A 22,519-nucleotide genomic window follows, 5' to 3' on the forward strand; every position below is an offset into this window, starting at 1 on the left:
TTATTAATGGTACCTTTTCTTTTTTTAACTATAAAGGTCTAATAAAAAGCTTGTAAATCCTGCAGATATAGAAACAATGTTCAAAGAATCAAATTAACCAGAAGCAATGACCCAGGCATGAAATTGCCTACAAAAGGGTCTGGACCAAGCCAGTTTTCAACATCCCTCCCTGATGCTAAGAATAACTCTTGGGATGGGAGTAGCATTCTGTGGGTAACTCTCCTCTCTTGTATCTTTGCAAAAATGACCTTTCAATGGGATCTGATCCAAAACTCTTCCCAGTGATGTAGACACACTAATGACTTGTACCTTTGTCACCAACAACTTCCAACAGGCTTGGACTTGGCATCGATGAGTATTAACCTCACATTCATCCCACTCCATTGAAACAAATGGTGAAAACAATTTTATTAATCACTTCTATACACTGCATACATTTTGTGAGGTCCATTTTATTTCTACTTTGCTCCATGACACAAATCCTTGCTTGTAAAAGTGCTGGCACAGGGCTTCCCTGGTGGCGCAGTGGTTGAGAGTCCACCTGCCGATGCAGGGGACGCGGGTTCGTGCCCCAGTCCGGGAAGATCCCACATGCCGCGGAGCGGCTGGGCCCGTGAGCCGTGGCCGCTGAGCCTGCGCGTCCGGAGCCTGTGCTCCACAACGGGAGAGTCCACAACAGTGAGAGGCTCGCGTACCGCAAAAAAAAAAAACCAAACATAAAACAAACAAACAAAAACTGCTGGCACAGTGTATACTTTCTACTTGTCAATATACCTCCATCCTCTTCTGTACCATCAATTGGCTACAAAGATTTAGAGGTTCAGTGATTATAGGATTTGAATGATTTTAACCTCTTTAAATTTGGAAACACTTTAAATCCCATTATCTCTGCAGCCACTGAGAATTTTTAAATCAGCTTGGCCTTTTCTAGCTCCAGGTCTAAGGATTACAGAGTTTTAAAGAGTATAAATGCTTCTCTGCAGTTCTACAAAGAGCTGTCCCCAACCAGTTGACCTCCACGAAATAAAGCCAGCCAGTTCTCCAGCTGGTAACTGCTGATCAGAGTTTCTAAATGGAAAGATATGTATGTTATGCCACAAACCACCAGGAAAACATGTAATTGCTTCCTCAACTCCACATGAAGCCAGTGATCAGAAGATTTGATGTAGGAGGGGCAGCGGACTTTAGATGTGTGTCAGTAAATGTCTAAGAAGGAGAAAACAGAAAATGTCAGGGACCCAAAGAAGCTCACGGGGGCAGAGAATAATGAGTTCACTGATTGCAAGCCACCTTGCTCCTAAAGAAAAGCTGTTACCATGGACACCCTCAAACCCTATGTAACCCTCTGAGGTCTTACCTCTTGCGTCCTCACATTTATGTATCCATAGTGAGTTCGAAGGGGCCGCCGGTATGTGTAGGAGAATGGTATCCATTTTGCACCAGGTTGTCCGAAGCAGTTTAGTAGCAATGGAAAATTCACTTCATTCACAAGGCGCACAGCCAGCAAGAAGAGGAACGCTGCTATGAAGCTCACTGCAATCACAGACTTTCTCTACAAAACAGTCCAAAAAAAAAGAAGAATGAATGACTTTCAGTCAGAAGCACTCTCTGAGAGGTGCTTCCTCTCCCTTTCTCTTTCAAAGGGATCAAAAGACTTTTGTCATTTAGGATATTTCACTTGGAGACAGAAAATAATCATTTGGTGACCAGGTTGATCTATAGTAGGCTGAGCCTCTGAGAACAAACAGCAGATTTCTTGGATTATCTTTCCATCCCATCCCAATCCCTCCTTACCTATCTTCCTTGGTGACTCCTATGCAGTTTTCAAAACCCAAATCAGGCACTCCCAGCTACAGGAAGCCTTTCCTAACTGCTCAATTCCCTCCCCACCATCATCCCCTCAGCCCCAACCTATCTACTCTAATAGAGGTAAGAAGTCCCACCACTCCAATACTTTGAAGGCACTTCTACTGTTGTGCATTTTTCATGGTATAATTCCTTACGTGACTTTTCCTGCATGTAATTTTGAGTTCCTGGAGAACTGAGATGTACTGTGCCATACTGCTCTGCGTATCCCAGGTCCTTAACACAGTACCTTACATACTGTAGGCACCCAACAAACACCTGAGTGAATCAATAAATGGATTTTTCACATTCTTACAGACCCAGTCTCCTTACAAATCATATTCCGCTTCTTTATCTAGCACCCTCTACTGGAAGGAAACTTTGTGCTATACGATGTGCAAAAGATTCAAAAAGCTAACAATAAGAGTAGGAAAAAAATCCACATCAAGCAGCATAACAACATCCCCTAAACATGCTGCCATCAAACCAGAGTAGGAAGAACTGCATCTGACTGCCATGGGAAAGGAGAGATGTATTTGAGACTGAGCTTGATAAAATTCATGCATTTTAGTCAATAGAGATGTGTGAGCAGAGCTTTCTAGGAAGAGGGAACAGAGTAAGGAGGCAAGAAAACATGAAGTTATTCATAGCCACATAGCACTTTGTTTTACTGGGACACAGAGAAGAAGAAAAAGCTGAAAATACAAACGATAACTTTATGGACTGTCTCAGATACCAAGCTGAGAAGTCTCTACTGAGTGTGTTAGTTGATGGAAAGCCGAAGGAGATTTTTGTTTGTTTAATTTTTGAAATGTGACTGTTTTGAAGTTATAATCAAACGCCAGTGTGTAAGGTGCTTTGGAGCAGGGAGAAACCAAAGATAGGCAGCAACTAGTTAGGAGAGCATTCCAATTGGCTAGGACAGAGGTAATGAGGGATGGAAATGAGAGCAGTGGCAGGGTGTGTAAAAAGGTGAGAAAAGACATGAGAAACTCAATTTAGGTGGAAGACAGAGAACTTGGCTACAGAAAATAATCTGATTGGATAGAAGTGGCAGATGGAAAATTCAGAGATGCCTGAGATTTTGAGTCCAGGTAACTGCAATAATACTGATCATATCAGGAGAAACCAGGGTGGTTAGGGCAGAACTGATTGAAGAGAGTAAGAGGACGAAGGCCTTGGCTTTCTAAGTCCTACTTTTCAAGGACTGATGGGTCATCGGGACGGAGCCATCAAGGGGTCAGGCAGAAAGTCAAGTCTAGAGCAAGAAGAAAGATCAGAGCTGAAGGCAGATGTCAGGAACAACTCTGCCATGTCTCCAGGGTGAAGGTGTAACCGAAAGCGGGGGTCCGGCTGCTTGCTGCTCAAAAGCCAGTGCTAAAGAGGCAAGGTTGATGGAAAGGAAAGTTTGCTTTATTTTGGATGCCAGCACCGCGGGGGAGGGTGGACGCCTGCCCAAAGGCTGAGTGCCCCCCACGCTGACAACCAGTGGTCAAGAGCTTTTAAAGATGGGGGGGGGCATCTATCAGCTCTGACGGTCATCTTGAAATTAGTCATGTGGAGGTCTGATCAGCATCATTTTGATTGTGTTAGGGACAGTTAGTCTGGAGTTCCAGGGTCAGTTGGCTCCTATTTCTTTGAAGCCAATTCTCATAATTGTGGCAGCTTATGTCATGGCTACAGTCTTGTCATCACATAGTTAACTCCTTCCACCTGGTGGGGATTTCAGTATCTACAAGACAGCTCACAGGATACGGCTCAGAATGTTATCTGTAGCCCTTGAGGAGGAGCTACAGGTCCTCACCTAGGCTTACTGACTAAACTATTATTATTTAGTCTTGCTGGACTGTTTTCCTTTGCTTCTGCATTTTCTCACTTCTCTGATTAAACTTATTCTCTGGCTAAAGTTTTTCCACAGACAAAAGGCAGGCGGAGGACATGGGGTAGTGGGAGGACCAGAGGGTCCCGCTCCGCTTCAAAGACACAGTGAAGTATTCCTTCCTGAAGTTGGGCTTCGTCCCTGATTCTTCTTCAAACTTAAGGGAAACTAAGTAACTTCCTGGGAATGGGTGCTGTTGTGTTTTTAGCTCGCCACTTCCTGGTGGAATCGGCTTCCTTTTACTCGTCACAGAATGTCCCAAAGAAGAAAAGAAACCCAAAGGTGGCCCCTGTATCCTCCCCGGTCAGAGTCTCCATCAGGGCAGCAGAGCAAGGCCACAAAGTCAGACACACCCAAAAGAAGTCTTTGCTCTTGTTCAGTCAGCTCCCGTGATGTGTAAAAGCCCATCCACCCCCTGTCCAGCCAGCCCAATTTTCCAATCACCTGAAAGTCCCTTGAGTTCTGCCTCCTCAAAACCCCTCATCTCACCAGTAACTACCACAGCCTTACCTCATTTAACTTTCTAATCATGAAAACCTGTTTTAATTTGCTCCTCTGTGGAATCACTATGTCCACAACATTGCAATGTGTCAAGGTAACAGCTTAAATGAGGTGATGGATCTTACAAGTTGAAAGGGACATAGACCAGAACAGATGGCTAAATAAAAGCAAAAGGGCCAGTCACCCATTTAGTAAACTGGTAAGAACCTTTTTTACGGGTAGATTGTTGCAAAACAGCAGCTTGCTTTGAAGGAGACCCAGATGGGATTTCTGTCTTTGTCTATTCCAGAGCCCAGCGTGGCTCTCTGCTTCTCTCAGCTGCTGCATTGCATTGCATGGCTGAGGGTTTGGGGACAAAAGCATGGAGGGCCTTTCTGAATTCACTGATCTCACATAGCAACACATACATAATGCATCCATGAGAGGAAAATAAATCAGCCATTTTGACAGAAACTTCAAAATGGAATTAAATCACACTTGTAAAAGCCCGCTCCCCAAGTAATCCGTGTCTGCCTCCCATGTTCTGTCAAAGGGAACCAAGTAATGAGCAGAGAGCAGACGAGGGGAGCAAACGGGGAGTGGAAGCCAGACACCGACTCCTCTGTGCTGAACCTGGATCACAGTCTGCAGTGGGCAGATGGGCTCTTTTCACAGCTCCGGCTTCCAGCCCCATTTCTGTTGCATTGTCTGAACCCGATTCTTCGCCTTTCTTTATATTTCCATATTCTTGTTTAACATGAATGCATTCCCATAGTGCTGATATAAAACCACCCTGAAATTTCACTAGAAGAGGTCTAATGTCAAGCACATTCTGGACACAAGGACAACGGGACGCAACATGAAGTACATTCTCCTAGTAGTCACTTCTGCCAGATCACGACCTTGAGCTTCAACAACTACAATGAAAACCATGGATGAGGCTACTCACTATCTACAGACACCAGAATGCAGTGAGAATGTGTGTGTGTCTCTGTGTAGAGATGTGGGAGTTGGGGAAGTAACAAAATACCAATATGCATGATATACGTGAATATATTCACTCCTTCAAGTTGCAACTGCTCATTGAGTCCACATTCCATGTAGACTTGGCAAGGTGCTGAAAAACAGAAATAAAACCATAAAAGACAGACAGACCATGCTTCCAAAGAGTCAGAATTCAGTGCACCTGGCAAGTAAACAGAAAATTATAATACCACATAGCAAATGGGGTGATGGAGGTATGCACAGGGCACTGTGGCAGTCCAGAGGAAGAGGGGGGAGAGCCGTGCCTGGGACAATTCAAAGAATGCTTGTCTGAGGAGGTGATGTTCAAAGGCAGTCCTGAAGAACAAGAAGGAGTTAGGCAAGTGGAGATGCGAAGGCCATGCCAGGCGGAGGGAACAGCACAGACAAAGGCACAGGAGTTTTTGAAAGGCCTTAATTTGGTCAGAAACGTGCAAGTCATTTAATAAATAGTGGGAGATATGCTGGGAAGTGGACAAGGTTCAAATCATAACAAAAAATAATAAGCCAAATGCATTAAGTCAGATGCATTTATCTGTCCCATCTACCTTACATTAGGATAATGAAAGGATAAATACATCAAAGTGCTGTTTTATAACTCTAAAAAATTCTTCACTTTCCAATCAAATGTATCAATCACTTAATTTTATTCCGAACTGCCATTGAACGCACCACACCTTGTTTCCAGTTGTTCGAATTAAGTTTATCCCATCAGTTGCTTGTTCTTTTAACTGTTTTGAGTCTATCAACAGTCAGCAAATTAGACTCTACTTGTTTACACATGTGTTCTACATCTAACGATTTGTTTATGGATGTGATCACTGCTGCCTTTACTGAGGTAATCAGAGCATCCCCTAGATTCAACAACCAACAATTACGTAAGAGAAAGCAACAGTAAGTACTTGTCAAGTTTATAATGCATAAGATTCAGTTCAACAAACTTTTCGTACTGCAGAAAACAGACATAAATTTAATAAGTCATTGCCCTAAGAGCAGACATGTGAACATTAAATGATATAATGGGTGGAAAAAGCAGAGCACAGTTCCAGGCACACAGTGAAAACTCAAAAATGGAAGGTTTCACTATTATGATATAACCACTAATTGTGAGATCCTTGGTGGACATTAGCCAGTGGTGAGAATTGGCCAGCCCGTGGGAACAGCGATAAGAACTGAGAGATATCTTTTTCTTAAATATTCCAAGCAGCTGCAAACACTTGAACTATTCAATACAACTCATCCACACAAGCTCTGAGAGAATGTCGCTGTGCCCAAATAGATCTGATGAATTGCTTTAGGGAAAGCTTTCTCCTTCTTTTGGGCAAGTCTGAAAGGGCCTTTAACAGCTGAGACATTTAGAATTTAATCCCCTCTGTGCTGCAAAAATATGCATAAAAAATGTGGCATTCCAGTTGCTCGCTCTTTAGAGTAGGATATCAGACTTTATAGCAGAAATACCTATTTCAAAATAAAACCCACAGAGAATTCATGATTTAGGGAGAAAACAATTGCAGAGATTTGGACCTAGCAATTCTGCAACCTTTATTAACATCTTTATGTTTTTATTCTTTTTACCACACTTTAACCACAGAATAAATTCTTTAACTTTTAGGTTAGTCGGTTGCTAGATTTTTGGTTTCTTTTTTGTAAATGATAAACAACATTACAAAGGCGTATTTTTCGACTTAAATCGTATTATTTAATGACTGAATTAGTTGCTTACATGGTAAAATGGTGCACTTTTGTCCATATGCTGTCATTTACTCAATAATAAATATGAAAGCACAGTGTCAACTGTATTATTTATACCGTTACTCAGTAACCTCACGCATTGATAGGACCCTACTCATTGCTTATTTGTGACCTGATCAGATATAATTTCTTTTCCCATATAAAAAGTTGTGTCACTGGCCAAGCTCCAAATCTGGTTCTCCCTGAATACAACAAAGCTTCATCCCATTTGCACAAGGATGAATTAGCAAAGCTCAGTATATATACATAAAACCCTTCATTTGTTTCACTTCATTTATTGAATCAACAAACTGGATCCTGCTTGCTACACTATGGTGAACTCTGGGGGAAATCTCACTCATTTGTTGAGGGGATAAGAAAAGGAGGGTAAAAAAAGGTGGACAATCCTAGATTGGTGGAGTCTACCCAGGAGCTTACCAAGGGCAGCCTTAGGCAGCATAGCTGGGAAAAGAATCTTAGAGGCCATCAAGAAGAGAGTGGTGAATGTCAAAAACAAGGTCAACATGAGAGAGTGAGCAGCATTTCAGAATCCAGGAGGCTAATGAAGAAAATGTGATAGGTAAAAGCAATACATAGGGCTTCCCTGGTGGTGCAGTGGTTGACAGTCCGTCTGCCAATGCAGGGGACGCAGGTTCATGCCCCGGTCCAGGAGGATCCCACATGCCACGGAGAGGCTAGGCCCCGTGAGCCATGGCCGCTGAGCCTGCGCTCTGCAACCAGAGAGGCCACAACAGTGAGAGGCCTGCGTACCACCAAAAAAAAAAAAAAAAAAAAGCAATACATTTTGAGAGTAGGCTTTGAAGAAGGCAGAGGACGTGAAGCTAGAGGGGCAGGAAGGGATCTGGTTATGGGAAGTTATATATCATGCCAGAGTCTGGACTTTTCTGCAGTATACAAAGAAGGGGTCTAAGTGTGGGATAGAGAGGGTCAGACTTGATCACGGAAAGCTCACTCTGGAGGTGGTGTAGTCAATGAATGGAGAGGCGGGAAAGACCCTTCAGGAAAGATAAATGACAAAAGCCAACAATGGACTACTTCTTCAGATATCACTAATGGACATTAAATTCTCAATATGAAAACTGCAATTGTTACTTTCAGAAACTGGCTTTTCTTTTCCTAGTAGGGCCAGTGGGAATAAAGTCCAGATATAGCAGATACGGATGAATAATCATCATAGACTTAAGAGAAGATAATATTTAATGAGTGTTATTAGTTGGAGAAATATTTCTGTAATCCCTACTTTCCAGATGAAGAAATAGAGATACGAAGAGGTTGAGGAACTTGCCCAAGGTCACAGAGCAAGAAAATAGTAAAGACAGGTACTGAACTCAGATATTCTGACTCCAGAGTCTGTGTTTTACTGTAGGAATTAACTACGTTGTTAACTGTTACTCATACCAACAGGAACACTCTTAAAGGATTGGTTCAGAAATTTAAAAAACTGGTACTAGCCATTAGCAGATTTTGTAATACATTTTGTCAATAAGCAAAATACCTAATTCATATGGAAAATTAAGAGGCTGATCTGAAGAACAGTAATTATATTATTTCAAAATCAGTAATTTGTGGACAAATTTAACTCTGGCTCTATTCCCAGTATTAAAAAAAAAAACAACTACAGGGTACCATTGATTAGCACTAAGGGAAAATAAAGCAATTATTCTTCCACTTCTGCTGGAGAATATTAGGTACCCTTTGTCAATCAACAGTATGGAGCCTTAATTCAGGCAGTTTATAGGAACCAACACGAAAGAATGAGTATGTCTTTTTTTCTCAGCTCCACAATTCTATAATCTTTTTATTCAGTGAAGATGCAGCCAAACAGCAAAATGTTGATGGTTTCTTTAAATAAATACATGCATAAATATATACATAAATAAAACTAAAATGAATTTTTTACAGTAGTAGAACATCTTCAATATGGTGATCTACTTTAAGAATTTGGAGCCATACTTGTATATTAATGCATATATGTGGAATCTAGAAAAATGGTACAGATGAACCAGTTTGCAAGGCAGAAATAGAGACACAGATGTAGAGAACAAACGTATGGACACCAAGAGGGGAAAGCGGTGGGTGGGAGGTGGTGGAGGTGGGGGGGATGAACTGGGAGATTGGGATTGACATGAATACACTGATGTGTATAAAATGGATAATTTTTAATTTATTAAAAAAAAATAATTCGGAGCCACATCACACATCACCTTCAGACAGTCCAGTTCAGACTGGGTATACAGTCCAGTAAGAATTACAAATCCAATAAACAAAAGCCAAAGCAATAGAGTTCTCACGGGCACCCCCACTGTCATAATTTATTCTATGCAAAACGCTAGTCCTAGAGAAAAATTACAGATGGCCAAAACTTCTTCAGGGATTTTTTTTTTTCCCCCAAAGGAGACTTCTTATAGCTGCAAACACTAGAGAAGTTCAACTCAATGTGAACATTCTGAGTGTCAGATGGCATGATGAGAGGTCACACTGAACTTTCTAACACATTTTAAAACCTAATGAAACATGTCAATGAGTTTTCAATATGCCTGCACATTTTTCTTCTTTTATTTGAGGAGGGAATTAGGTTTCCTGACCCATTTCAACTTTTAAACTGCTACAGTACCAAATGAAAAAACATCGGCTACATTCACTGAGTTTGTCTATTTTGTAAAATTATATAAAACCAGTTTTATATCATTTTGTTTCTTCATCTTTGTCGTATTGCTTCAGCATATATCCTTTCACATAGCAGAAAAAAATGAAAGTTCTTCAGAACCACAAGATAGAGCTGAAGACAGATATTGAATATGAAAAATGAAGGACCCCGCAAGCAGTCTCTCAGTGTGGCTGTACAGATAGACACAGAGAAATTTAATCCAAAAGACTGGTTCTCATGATGAGAACATCAGAGACTGGGACAGATGAACCTGAAGTTATCTTTTTTCCTTTTTTCATTAAATCCTTGTACTTATGGGAAGAAATATGTTCCAGTCCACCTGTTGTCCTCTCCCCTGTCCCCTGACATTCTGTTGAGGGAAGAGAGGGGCTCACTAACCAGGGGCAATGAAGATAATTAGGTCATCAGACCAGGTGCTTTTGTTTTATTCTCAGCCAGTTTAGTCTTCATCGGCCTTATTTGGTTTCTATGAACATCTGCTTGGCATCTTTTACTCTTAAAAAGATGAGTTTGTCTTTTAGAATCCAATTCTTACTTTGTGTTTAGGACACAGAAGTGGAGCATAAGGATAAATTCTCGTGGTTGTAATGTCATTAGGGAGGGAGTCCTTCCCAGAAGCATCACGACAATGATGAGAACGACAATGAATGAGGATGATGATGATGACACCGAGTTTTCCTACCATGTCACATGAATCTATGTGACATTACAGTATAAAACACTTACCTTTTAAGCACTTTCAGGCCTACCACCTCACATGATTCTCCACATAGCCAGTGAAGTAAGAAGGGATGGTTGGATGCTTGAAAGCCTCATCTCCCATTTCCCCTTTCATGCCCTCCATGTTTCCACCTGGACTTCTCACCCTGCTCCCACGCCCCTTGGCTACCCAGTTCCTGTGACTTTGTCCAGGCTGCTCCGCACCGGTGCCCTGCTGTTTTCTACCATCCCCATCTCTACAAGTTCAAATACAACTCAGCTTAAATAGTGTAGCCTCCCTAAAGCCCTCTATTTCTCCCTGGCTTCCAGCTCATGGATAAGGGTGGGGTGGGGGGGTGAGTAGTGAAAGAAGATAGAAGAAAAAGATAAAGAGGAATGCAGAGGGAGGAAGGGAGAGAGGGAACAATTCCTCTATAATTTTCTTTATAAAAATTCCTTGAGGATGTGAACAAAGGCTGAGAAACATCTCTCATACAGACAGCATCAAACACAGTGTCTTGAACTTAAAAGACATTCAGTAAATATTTATGGAAGAAAGGAAAGAATAAAGGGGAGAAAGAAGAAAGGATGGAGGGATTCAAAGTTATTCTCTTCTAAATATAAGCAGTAAATCATCCAAAAAGTTTTAGTTTAGGATCATTAGGGAAAATGTTTTTCTATGAGGGGAAAACCCACAAATCGTTCTTTTCTTTCTTCTTCTTAATTCACCTCACTTGGAGATTTCTGTGCAGATTTGATGTGAGGGTGGAGGGGAGGTCGGGGAGGAGGATTAGGAGGGGGAAATATAAAAAGTGAAGTGGGAAGAATTTGAGTCTTTGTTAAACTGGACTTTTCACTGAGCATTGCTTTGAAGTTCCTGATAGAACTCTCAGATCTGCTTAGAGCAACATCATTTATACAGCACACAATGAAAAGACTTACAAGAATTCACATTTTTTAGAAAACCAACTCTTGTCTGAGAACACTTAAGGCTAGAATTCCGCATCATGGAATGAAAAGTGCATAAAAGAAGGATTGCCTGTCTTTCTAATAAGGACAATGGCCCATTTTCTGAGAGAAGGAACTTGCAACTGTTTGCTGTGTGCTCAGCAAGTATCAGGTATTGTGCCAGAAACTTATAGGGATGAAATTAGATTCTCACCAGCAGCCTACCTGTAGACTCAGGGTGGTCAAGTTACACTAAATGGGCCAATATAGGTATCCTTGGGCACACTGCTTAACCTGTTTGTGCTTCTGTTTTCTTACCTAAAATTGGAGAAAAAAATAGTACCTGCCTAATATGATTGTTAAAGGTTTAAATGAGTTACTACATATGAAGGGCCTTACAGTACTGCCTGGAAAAGGGAAAGTGCTCAGCACATGTTAGCTTTTGCTGTTAGAGTATTTCATCAGATCTAAGACACCATCAGTTGCTCATCACACTGTTACTCTAAATATGATAAGAAAGGAAAACACGGTGGGGAATCTAAGATGTCTCTGCAAAAAGCTGACACCAAAATACTATTCCCTTAAAGTTAGAATATTCTAGAAATAGAGCTGCCATCCAGAAAGGCACAGCAAGAAGAGAGAAAGGAAATATAATCCCCCCTGAGAACTTGAACCACAGGCAGATACTCATGCAGGTTTTTTTTTTTTTTTTTTTTCGGTACGCGGGCCTCTCACTGCTGTGGCCTCTCCCGTTGCGGAGCACAGGCTCCGGACGCGCAGGCTCAGCGGACAAGGCTCACGGGCCCAGCCGCTCCGCGGCATGTGGGATCCTCCCAGACTGGGGCACGAACCCGTGTCCCCTGCATCGGCAGGCGGACTCTCAACCACTGCCACCAGGGAAGCCCATGCAGGTTTTTGATACAAGTTCACACTACCAGTGTGATTCAAGGTAAAAGTCAGTAAATAATTCAATTTAAAGTGGTCTCCGGATGGTAGTATCCCCAGGTGACCATCTGAAACAACACGAATCCTATCTGGAAGAATTAAACTTCGTTGTAGGCAAATAGCAACTGTGAGATATTGTGTATAAGACACACCTCCTTCTCAGATATGTGAAAAAATAGAAAAACATTTTTTAATACATGAAATATGGTGGTATTATTATAGTTGTCATGGTTATCATTATCATCATCATTCTAGGGAACAAAGAGAATCAGGAACGGAGCCTGGACTATTTTAAACACCTGTCCCTCACGCTAAAACCTAAAGGAAGTATAACCACAAATCCATGAAGAGAGGATGACAGAGTCCTGGAGTTTCCCAGGACACTGGAATTCACCAGTGTAAAAACCCTCTGGGGTTTTTTTCTTCTTGTCAAGACTGCACAAGTTAAAAAAACAACAAACCCCCTTTTTTTGAAAATAGTTAGACTACCCTTCACACACATTCATATGGACCCCATCCCCATGGACAGATATCAACTGCTGTACCTCCCAGCATCCCTTTAAAGAATCCTCTTACAGGTCAAAGTTGAACCTTGGTTGAGGAAGGCATACATATTAAACAGTCTTTCACTGAACACAAGTACAGTTTTGCCAGGGCACAGGTCTCATGATGATAATAAGTAGTATTGTGCCAAAAACACTTGAATTTCTAAGTAAGACAGTTTTCCTATTAATTCTGGATTTAACATTCGACTGTAATTTGAATTGCTCATGAAACATGAAGCATATTATTTTATTACTTATAGTCTCCTGTGCTAAAATAGCAAAGGCAGAAAGATCTCCCCTGTTATGCACAAGGTCTGTCATCAGTGAGGCTTTGATGGTTTTTTTTAATCATAACCAGATCAGTCAGTGCCATATTTCCAATAGCCTACTAGCCACCTCTATTTGGATGTCTGAGGCAACTCAAATTCAATAGTAATAGTCCAAATCCAAACTAATGATATATTCTACCCGCAACCCTCTCCCACTCGCCTCTGAGTATGCCTCTGAGTAGCTACCACTAGTTACTTTGGAGCGCCAATAATTAAAATTTCAACTTTGCTTAGTAGCTATATGACATGGGGCATCTTAATTTTCTTTCTCCCTGTTCCTCATCTACAAAATCACAGAGTCATTATGAAAATTAAATAATGAGGTAACACATAAAAGACCAAGCTTAGGACCGAGCACATAGCAGGCAATCAATGATCATTGATTTCCTTCTCTTCTCCACATATTGGTTCCCCTGCACAAGCTATCCTTCCTTCATGGAATGTCTTCTTCTTTCCTTTTTCTGTCAGAAAACTGCTACTTATTCTTTACGACCAAACCCAAAGGTCATCTCTTCTGAAATGATCCTGACTCTCCACGAAGATTTTAGAGCACTTTTTTTCTGAATCATAATTCACAACACGTGGTAATTATATGATTACCAGTCAACCTTCATCATTCAACCAAATTCTGCCAACACATGGCATACCATGCCTCCACATTCTCTCCAGACAGACATTACTAATCAACCGCAGTACCATTTCTCTCCAAGTGAGGATGCAAATTCAGAACACTTTCAACACAATGCTCCAGTCAGTAGTGATGCTAATAAATGCGACCTCATATATTTACGTCTGTGGCACAAAACAGTTAGCAACTAAAGACCAGAGGCTATACCTTGATAAGTCTATAACCCATGTGACCACAGATAGGATTGTTATCCTCTCTAGGTCTCAATTTCCTCATCTGTATGATAAAATGTTTTTAGGATCCTAGCTGGCTCTCATGTCTAATGACACTATGATCATGACCAGGAACCCTGATTGGTCGTAGCTGATGTCACTTTGAGGAAGGTTTGCAGCACAGCTCTGTACATAGCCCCCACTCTAGGTCCAGGCCCATTTTTTATCACAGAGTTACGCATACCTTCAGACACTCGAAAATTGAACCTGGTGTCTACGTAATTGAAATAGAAATGGAATGAGAATTTGTGATCTCTCAACTTGGTAGACAGCAGCTGACACTTACCAAAGCCTACCTGATTGCAGCAATTTTGCACCTGCTGAGAAAAAGTTTGCAGCAAAAGAGATCACTCCTTTTTAACCCTTGTCTGAAAAGAAGCTTCCATATACTTTCACCCAGTTATACAGAATAAGATCAGGTTCAGTCTTTCGTATGCATATGGACACTGATGGGTTAACACCCCTGGTCAAACCACTTCCACTGAGCCCTGGCACTCACAATAGGAATTTTAAATGTCCACTGAGTTATTTTGTTGAAAACCTGATATCAAGGCAAAGAGAGTCTGAACATTTTCAATTCTATGTATATTTATTAAAACAAGAAAAAAAAAACAAACCAGTTCTTGTATCTTATATGTGACTGCATAAAGATGAGGTTTCTCTGGAGATTGTTACTTCTATAAACCAAATATTCAGATTTATTCAGTAAACATTATTATAAAAATATACACAAAGGTAGTTCCAGGAAAAGAATTACCAATAAATAGTTGTGAAGAAACAAAGGTCACTTTCCCAAATTTAGAAACAGATTCAGTTGATGGGAGGTAAGCTTGTGCTAGATCTTCATATTTTAACTAAAATCTCAGCTCTGGTGCCCAAGACCCAGCCTAGGCGGGTATTCTTTTGCAGAATTAGGTCCCAACGAGTGAACTTTCACAATCCCACCACCTCCAACACTAAGCCTCCCATTTACTAAATGTCTCTGTTCACTGTTGCAATGACTGGCTTAATATCTCAGCAGAAGCTCTACCTGTCTTGTTCATCAATGCTTCCCCTTTGGCAAAAGCAGCCAAGCCGGAAGCCTTGCGCAAACAAACATCCAAAACACATGAGTAATCTGGGAACGGTTCTGGAGGCCCAGGTGAGTATGACACAGTTTACCTCCTCTAGCCACGTATCTACTGGACTAGCTCAGCGACAAGGACTACGCCACCTCTACACCCCCGTTTCTTGAGCACCTGACCACCAATTCATAAGATGGTGCTTAGAAAACACATCATTCCTGTTCACTTAAAAAACAATATATTTGCCAAATTTGTTAGCTAATTTTCCAAAGCACGAAGTTGGCCCAAAGTCAGCATATTTTGACATTTTTCTGCATTTTGTTATTTTGGGGCGTTATTTTGCAAATCGGGCTTTGCTCCTGGTTTTAACAAAGCCTCTTCTTCCTGAGCAAAATAGATGAGCAGTTCAGCAAGACAGGGCAGCTTTTATCTGCAGAAAAATCTGCCTTTCAGCAAAGCAGATAATACCAGCAAAACGAAGGCAAACACAGGCAATATTTCCTGTATGTGAATTGTGATTCTTTTCTCCCCTGGGATGAGCAAGTGGCAAGATAGTTTATTCCCATGTGGCACTGATAGCAGGTCCTGAATACTTCTGAATATATCACTTTTATTGCCTTTTATATTGAATTACTGTGAAAGAAAAAATACTTTTGTGAGAATTCAAAATCAAAATACTTTAAGAGCTTTTAAAATCCACCTCCAGGACATAAAGAAAGGCTTAAGAAAACAAATAATTCTGTTCTGCTGAGCAATACCAGATACCACTCCCACTGAGAGAGGGGCCCCTTCACAGAAAGGGAGATGTTATCAAATATTTATGCTGACTTTCAGGGAAAAAGGTTAAGTGTTCTATTTGGGATCCAGGCACTCTGAGCCTGTCTCTGCTGCTTTAGAACTTGCCATGTAAGGGACAAAATTTGCCCCAGGGTGCTTTAGCCTGTACCATTTCAGCATCACATGCTCCTTTTGAGACTTAATTTAAGATGCTTCCTAATGGTATATTTCACTAGAATGCTCACCTCTCCATTATCCATCAATCATAAAAATTCTTATTCAATATATATCATTTCTTGGGTTTTCAAATATGGTTTTAGTAGATTTCCTCTTCTTTCCATACAATCAAGAACTCCACAAACCAAGATAAGTTCTTTCAACCATTTAATTCTAGGCTTGTCTTTTTCTATTTAGGTGAGAAGTTGTCTGTATGGTAAGATAAAGCCCAAGTGGCTTAGCATGATATAAAAGCCCCTTTATGGTCTGACCTCTATTTGTCCAGCCTAGCTCTCGGCCTCCCCAAGTTCATTCTTCATATCTTAGCTATAGTAAGCATCCTGTGGTTCTTGAAATGCTCCATGCTTTTTGAGAGCTTCATATATTGGTATAGTTCCTTCTATCCAAAATTTCAGTTTGGGGGAAAGAAAACAACAAAACCAAAAATAAAAATCTGTCTTCATACTCTAAAAAACTTCACCTCCTCTCAGACTGTTCCCCTAGCCTTTCTACTGCCTCATCAGGAAATTAGTCCCTAGATTCTTGGGGAGTCCATAGCCAGATGAGAGAGAAAGAGAGACAGATAGACAGACAGAGAGACAGAGAGACAGAGAGAGAGAGGGAGGGAGGAAGAGAAAACAAATAGAGATATAAGAACAAAACAAACATATATACATATATATGTATAATGTGCACTGGGTCAGCCATGTTATAATTGTAGTAGCATTAACTGAGCATCTACTATGTGTGTGGAATTGTGCTGGACCCTTTACACACATTTCCTCTAATATTTACAACTGTAATACACATAAAAACTTTTATCCCCCACTTTACACTTTTGAGGAAACTGTGGGTCAAAGGGGAAAAATGATTTTCCCAGGATAACAACTAATAAGTAGCGATGTCAAGATTCAAACCGGACTGTCTAAAAAGCTAGTGATCTTTTCATTATACCTCAAGGATATCTTCTCTCATAGCCCTGTATTAATTAAGTTATATATCTCTATCTACTCCAATAAACTATAATACCTTTAAGGAAAGGACTACATCTTGGACCCCTAGTCCTGGAAACTCATTCTTTGGTACATACTAGGTGCTCAAGAAATGTTGGTGAATCAATAAATTAAATGAATACAATAATTTGCCTTTGTGCTTTTCAGGTGAAAAAACCGTTATTTTAAGTGGAAACTGAGATGCTTATACATCTCTTGATGTTTTGTTTTAATCATTTTCAAGAGGCAAAGTAGTCAAAAGAAAAGATGATTTGGAGACAGAGATTATAATCTCAGCTCCACAGTGGACAAATTAGTTCCTATGTACAGACTTCTAAACTGTAAAAAGAAGATTATAAGAGCCCCTTCCTCAAAAATTTATGAGGTTTAACTCTGATAAAGGCTATGAAAAGCCCTTTCTTCACAAATACCTAATTTCCATACAAATGTTGACAGTCATCTACAGAAGATGATTTTCCTCAAAGACTATTTATTTTAAAATATTACTTTTGTAAGAAGAAAGATGAGGGCTAAAGAAATTTAATATTTTCTACAAATCAATACACATTTACTGAGCACCTACACCATGTCTATACAGGGTCTGAGTTCAGTCTATTCTCCTAAAATAAGAAAGTTGATGATGGCAGAAAAATATGAAGAAGAAAAACTAGTATGTATTCATTATAAAATAATTTAATGTCTTTCTTTCCCATTAGGGTTGAAATTCTACAAGGGCAGGAACTGTGTCTGTTTTTGTTGCTACTACATCACCCTCATATAATATCTGGTACACAGATGGGGCTCAACAAATATTTATTGAATACACATTCATAGTTCCTTGTTTAGTAAAATACTATAATGGACATTTGGGGTTTCTAAGATAAGGCACGGTCTGGAATCATCAATTTTCCATATAGGAAAAGCAACAGGAATTTACAGACTGAAAACTGACAAGAGGAAGGGACGAGAAGGTTGAAAAAAGAAAAGAAGTCCAGGAAAATAGGAGCAAGCCAGGACCTAAGTGGAGTGACCAAAAGACATTTCCTTAAAAAATGACACCTGAACTTTCACCATCTACTGATATTACAGTTCTCAAAGCATTATATTGCATGTATATTCTCCCCCCACTTAACATACACCTTTCCCAAGAAATTGGCTTTGATCTGCAGGTTTTATTCTTCCTTATATATAATCCTTCCTCTCTGGAGCCTAGCCCAGTGGAGGCTCCAGAGGACCTAAACCACGGACACTAAAGAAACCTGAGTTTGCTCCCAGACAAGTGAAATTTACAGCTCTGAATCTGTAATTTGGAAAATGAGGATAGTAACCTACCACTTCTCATAGTAACAGTGAGGACTGAAAAGTAATATATATTATGTAACTGGCACACAGTGAGTGCTCAGTAAATGTCTCTTCTATCCCTTACTCCCCATCCTCTCTCTATTCATCCTACATCATGAGAGAAACAATTTGTAGCTACCAAGTCTCAGTTCAGCAGAGGTGGGAACACACGTAGACACATACAGGTTGAAACACCTTACCTTTACCAAATACAATAGTACTATAGTACTAAAGTCCAAAACCTCCAAGGAATAATACACTTGGTAGAACATTCTGAAAGTTTTAAACTACAAAGGCCCATGCTAGTAGCACCCTGAAATACAACTTTTGGGTCTCTTCAGTTGGAAAAATCTTCAAGAAGCTCTTTGATATCAAAGAACATACCTATTTTCAGTAGCTTTAAACTATAATTGCTCAGGCTCCGTGGTGGGAAAAGAAATAAAGTCTCATACAGAAAAAGAAAACATCTCAATAAGGTTTTCTGGAGGAAAAAAATCTCTCACTAGTTTGCAAAAATTCTTAACAGAGCTCTTTTCACAGCATGGAGTAGGGAAACTACCAGGAAAAATCATATTATTATATAATGGAAGTATCAAGGAAAGAATCACAACGCTCCATAACCTGATCACTTTTTACAAATTGAACATCTTCTCTTCCTCAATGCCAAATTATGGAAATTTAGCTTATTTTACCTTCTAACAGGTGAATAAAATGTATAAAATAAATAGAATCCCTCCCAGGATATTTCACCTTCATAGAGTAATAGACATTACTATTAATTTCACATAAATTATATGCCTAAATACACCAACTAACAACATGCTACTACAGACCCATCACTCTGCTTCCCTTAAGTGGGTTGAACTTGACCTTCAAAGTCCTTGAAATGTAAAAAAACTTACTCTTTTCTGACATTTATGAGTGTCTTTTCTGCTTGACTGCTTTTTACTACCTGGAAATAATAGTGAAAGCACTATTGAAGAAACCTGCTATAAACATTAACAAATAACAGGAAAGGCAGACAGTTTTATTCTTGGCAGGTTAAAGCAAATCTAATCAAATCTAATTCTCTCTCTTGCTGTAAGCCTACCACTATGTTCAATTTATTTTTGATTAGAAGTGTGATAGTCTTCTGTTGGACTTCAGTTAAACAATACTGAGGTTTACATTTTCCCTACAAACAATTCTGATGAAACAACAGATTTTAAAGTTTGTTTGTTTGTTTGTTTTAAAAAAAAAACACCATCTAATAGCTAAGTTCTAAGAAGATTCTAAGGGAAACTTTTTCTCACTGTTGATTGACTTTGAAAATTTGCAGATGGGTTCCATTCTAACCAATAATAAAATACACCTAAGAAAGAAATGTTCTTTGGTCCTGGATTTCAGAGATTTAAGAAAAAGAGCTCTTTTGAAATACTGACTAATGGTAGTAAAAACATTATGTGTATTTAAATACTGAATAATGGGAACAATGAGACCTGAAGAATAGTTAGCAATTTAGTCAGCAAGGTACAAAGAGCTATTTTCTTTCCATTGAACAAATGTAGTCTCTCATCAAAGACAGAGCTCCCTTAGTGAGGATAAAGCAAGGCTACATTCCCTCCAGATGACTGTGCATAAATGACCAGTTTACCTTTATGTGAAAGGTTTTCACTGACCGGTAAATCATCCTGTTTCTCCTACTCTTTAATTGTGGTATAAAGCAAATGCACATCCACCTACACACACACACACACACACACACACACACACACACACACACACACAAACACACTTACGTCTACCTGTAATGTACCAGTTGTTAGAAACAGAAGGAATTTTACTGATGGTCTTAGAAGAAGAAAGAGGAAAAGACCACCACTCTATCTTCACATTAACATTAGTACATGACTTTCACCTAAAAGACTAAGAAACCTTCCACAATATGTTGGAATTTCAACAAGACATTTAATGTTTCCAGCGTTAAACTGGAGAAAGATATGAAGAGCAGCGGCTGGAGAAGACAGTTTAGTGTTTCTTACAAAACTGAACGTACTATCACCATATGATCCAGCCGTCATGCTCCAAAGGAGGTCAGAACTATGTCCACTCAACACCTGCACATAGATGTTTACAGCAACTTGATTCACAATTGCCCAAACTTGCAAACAACTAAGATGTCCTGCAGTAGGTGAATGGATAAATAAACCGAGGTACATTCAGACAATGGAGTATTCAGCGTTAAAAAGTGAACTAGCTCCGTGGTTTGTGACCACCTAGAGGAGTGGGATAGGGAGGGTGGGAGGGAGGGAGACGCAAGAGGGAAGAGATATGGGGACATATGTATATGTATAACTGATTCACTTTGTTGTAAAGCAGAAACTAACACACCATTGTAAAGCAATTATACTCCAATAAAGATGTTAAAAAAAAAAAAAAAAAGAAGTGAACTACCAAACCATGAAAAGACATTAAGGAACTTTAATAAATACATGTTACTAAATGAAAGAAGCCAATTTGAAAAGGCTACTTAGTGTATGATTTCAACTATATGACACTTCAAAAAGGCAAAACTATGAAGATAGTAAAAAGATCAGTGGTTGCCAGGAGTTAGGGGAGAGGGAGAGATGAATGGGTGAAGAACAGAGGAATTTTAGGGCAGTGAAACTAATCCGTACATTACTGCAATGATGGATACATATCATTATAAATTTGTCCAAACCCACGGAATGTATAACACCAGTAATGAAGCCTAACGTAAACTATGGACTGTGTGTGATAATGCTGTGTCAATGTAGGTTCATCAGTTGTTAACAAATGTACCATTCTGGTGAGGGATGTAGACAGCCGGGGAGGTTACTCATGAAAGGGGCCAGACAGTATATGGAAAATCTCTGTACCTTCAGCTCAATTCTGCTGTGAACGTAAAACTTCTTTCTGATCTATTGTTTTAAAAAAGAGTGGCAGCTGTGATAAAAAGGAAAGAACACCTGCCTTGGGCATCACTTGGCTCTGGTTCTAGTCTGAGTGTATCTACTAACCAGCTATGTAGCCTTGGGCTCTTTTGGACTCAGCATCCTTATATGTAAAATTGGAGGATAGAATCAATAAATTTAATATCTTCAAAAGCCAATTCTAGCACCATGTGGAAATTTTGTAGGCCTAATGAACACACAAGAAAGGTAAATGACAGATTAGTGCCACCCTAAAGGGAAAAGTGGACCCTACTGGCATCTACCAAAGTACCCACAGTTTTCTGTTACCAACTTTATTGATCAAATCTTCAAAGATATAACACTATGGCAACAACACTGTTGACAAAATAAGCATTTAAAAAATTCTCAATAAGGTAGAAAGATGGGTAAAAACCAATATGATTAAATTTTACAATGATAAATGGGATAGGTCACAAATTCAGCGGAAAAAAAAAAGCATTGCTCCAATAAAAGATGAGTGGAAATGTTTCCTTGATATTGCCAGAAGGAAACAGGAAGACCTAAGGTTTTAGTTGACCAGAAAGTTCAAAATGATTGACACAGCTGCTCTAGAAAATAATTAATTGAGGGAACTAAGGATTAATCTGGAACAGAGAAAACTTGAGGAGTGATTAAACATCAAAATACTCTTACACAGAAGGAGTTGGCATATATTTTTGAGTATAGAACTAGGTATACCAAGTGGAAATTCAGGGTGATAGATTTTGACTTCATACAAATACTAACTTTTGTTTCATATACTGGAAAGTGTTTCCAGGGTATTTAATATGTCCTAGGCATAATCAAGATATGGCACTACAGAGAAAGGCATAGACTCATGCTCAAGGAGCTCAAGTCCTTGAGCTCAAGTCAAGTAATAAATAGGCTAATTTGAGAGGAAGTGAACACTTCAAAGGAGGAAGTAGTTACGCAAAGGCTTACTGGTGACTTTTAAAGGGAAATCTTGTATTGCGTGATTTGTTAAGTTAAACTGCTTTTGCAAGCAGCTTGTGTGTGTGTGTGTGTGTGTGTGTGTGTGTGTGTGTGTGTGTGCGTGTGTGTTATTCAGCTATGAGAAAGAAAGAACTTCAAGTTCAAATCCTGCCATTTGCAACAACATTGATGAACCTAGAGGGTAATAAGCTAACTGAAATAAGCCAGA

General features: G+C 39.7%; 1 protein-coding gene across 7 annotated transcripts in view; it reads right to left on the reverse strand.

Moving 5' to 3' along the window:
• ST6GALNAC3 (ST6 N-acetylgalactosaminide alpha-2,6-sialyltransferase 3) overlaps nucleotides 1-22,519 on the reverse strand; it is a 701,711-nt gene that overhangs the window by 455,195 nt on the left and 223,997 nt on the right. For all 7 annotated transcript variants that reach the window (XR_010834988.1, XM_067005641.1, XM_059062800.2 and 4 more), the window contains exon 2: nucleotides 1,358-1,552. Coding sequence is in view for 6 of the 7 variants with exons in the window: in XM_067005641.1 (XP_066861742.1) it covers nucleotides 1,358-1,552 (195 nt within the window). In the remaining variant the exon portion in view is untranslated. The remainder of the gene's footprint in view (nucleotides 1-1,357; nucleotides 1,553-22,519) is intronic.

Source organism: Kogia breviceps, chromosome 1 (assembly GCF_026419965.1).
Source record: "Kogia breviceps isolate mKogBre1 chromosome 1, mKogBre1 haplotype 1, whole genome shotgun sequence".
In the NCBI taxonomy this organism is placed as follows: Eukaryota; Metazoa; Chordata; class Mammalia; order Artiodactyla; family Physeteridae; genus Kogia; species Kogia breviceps.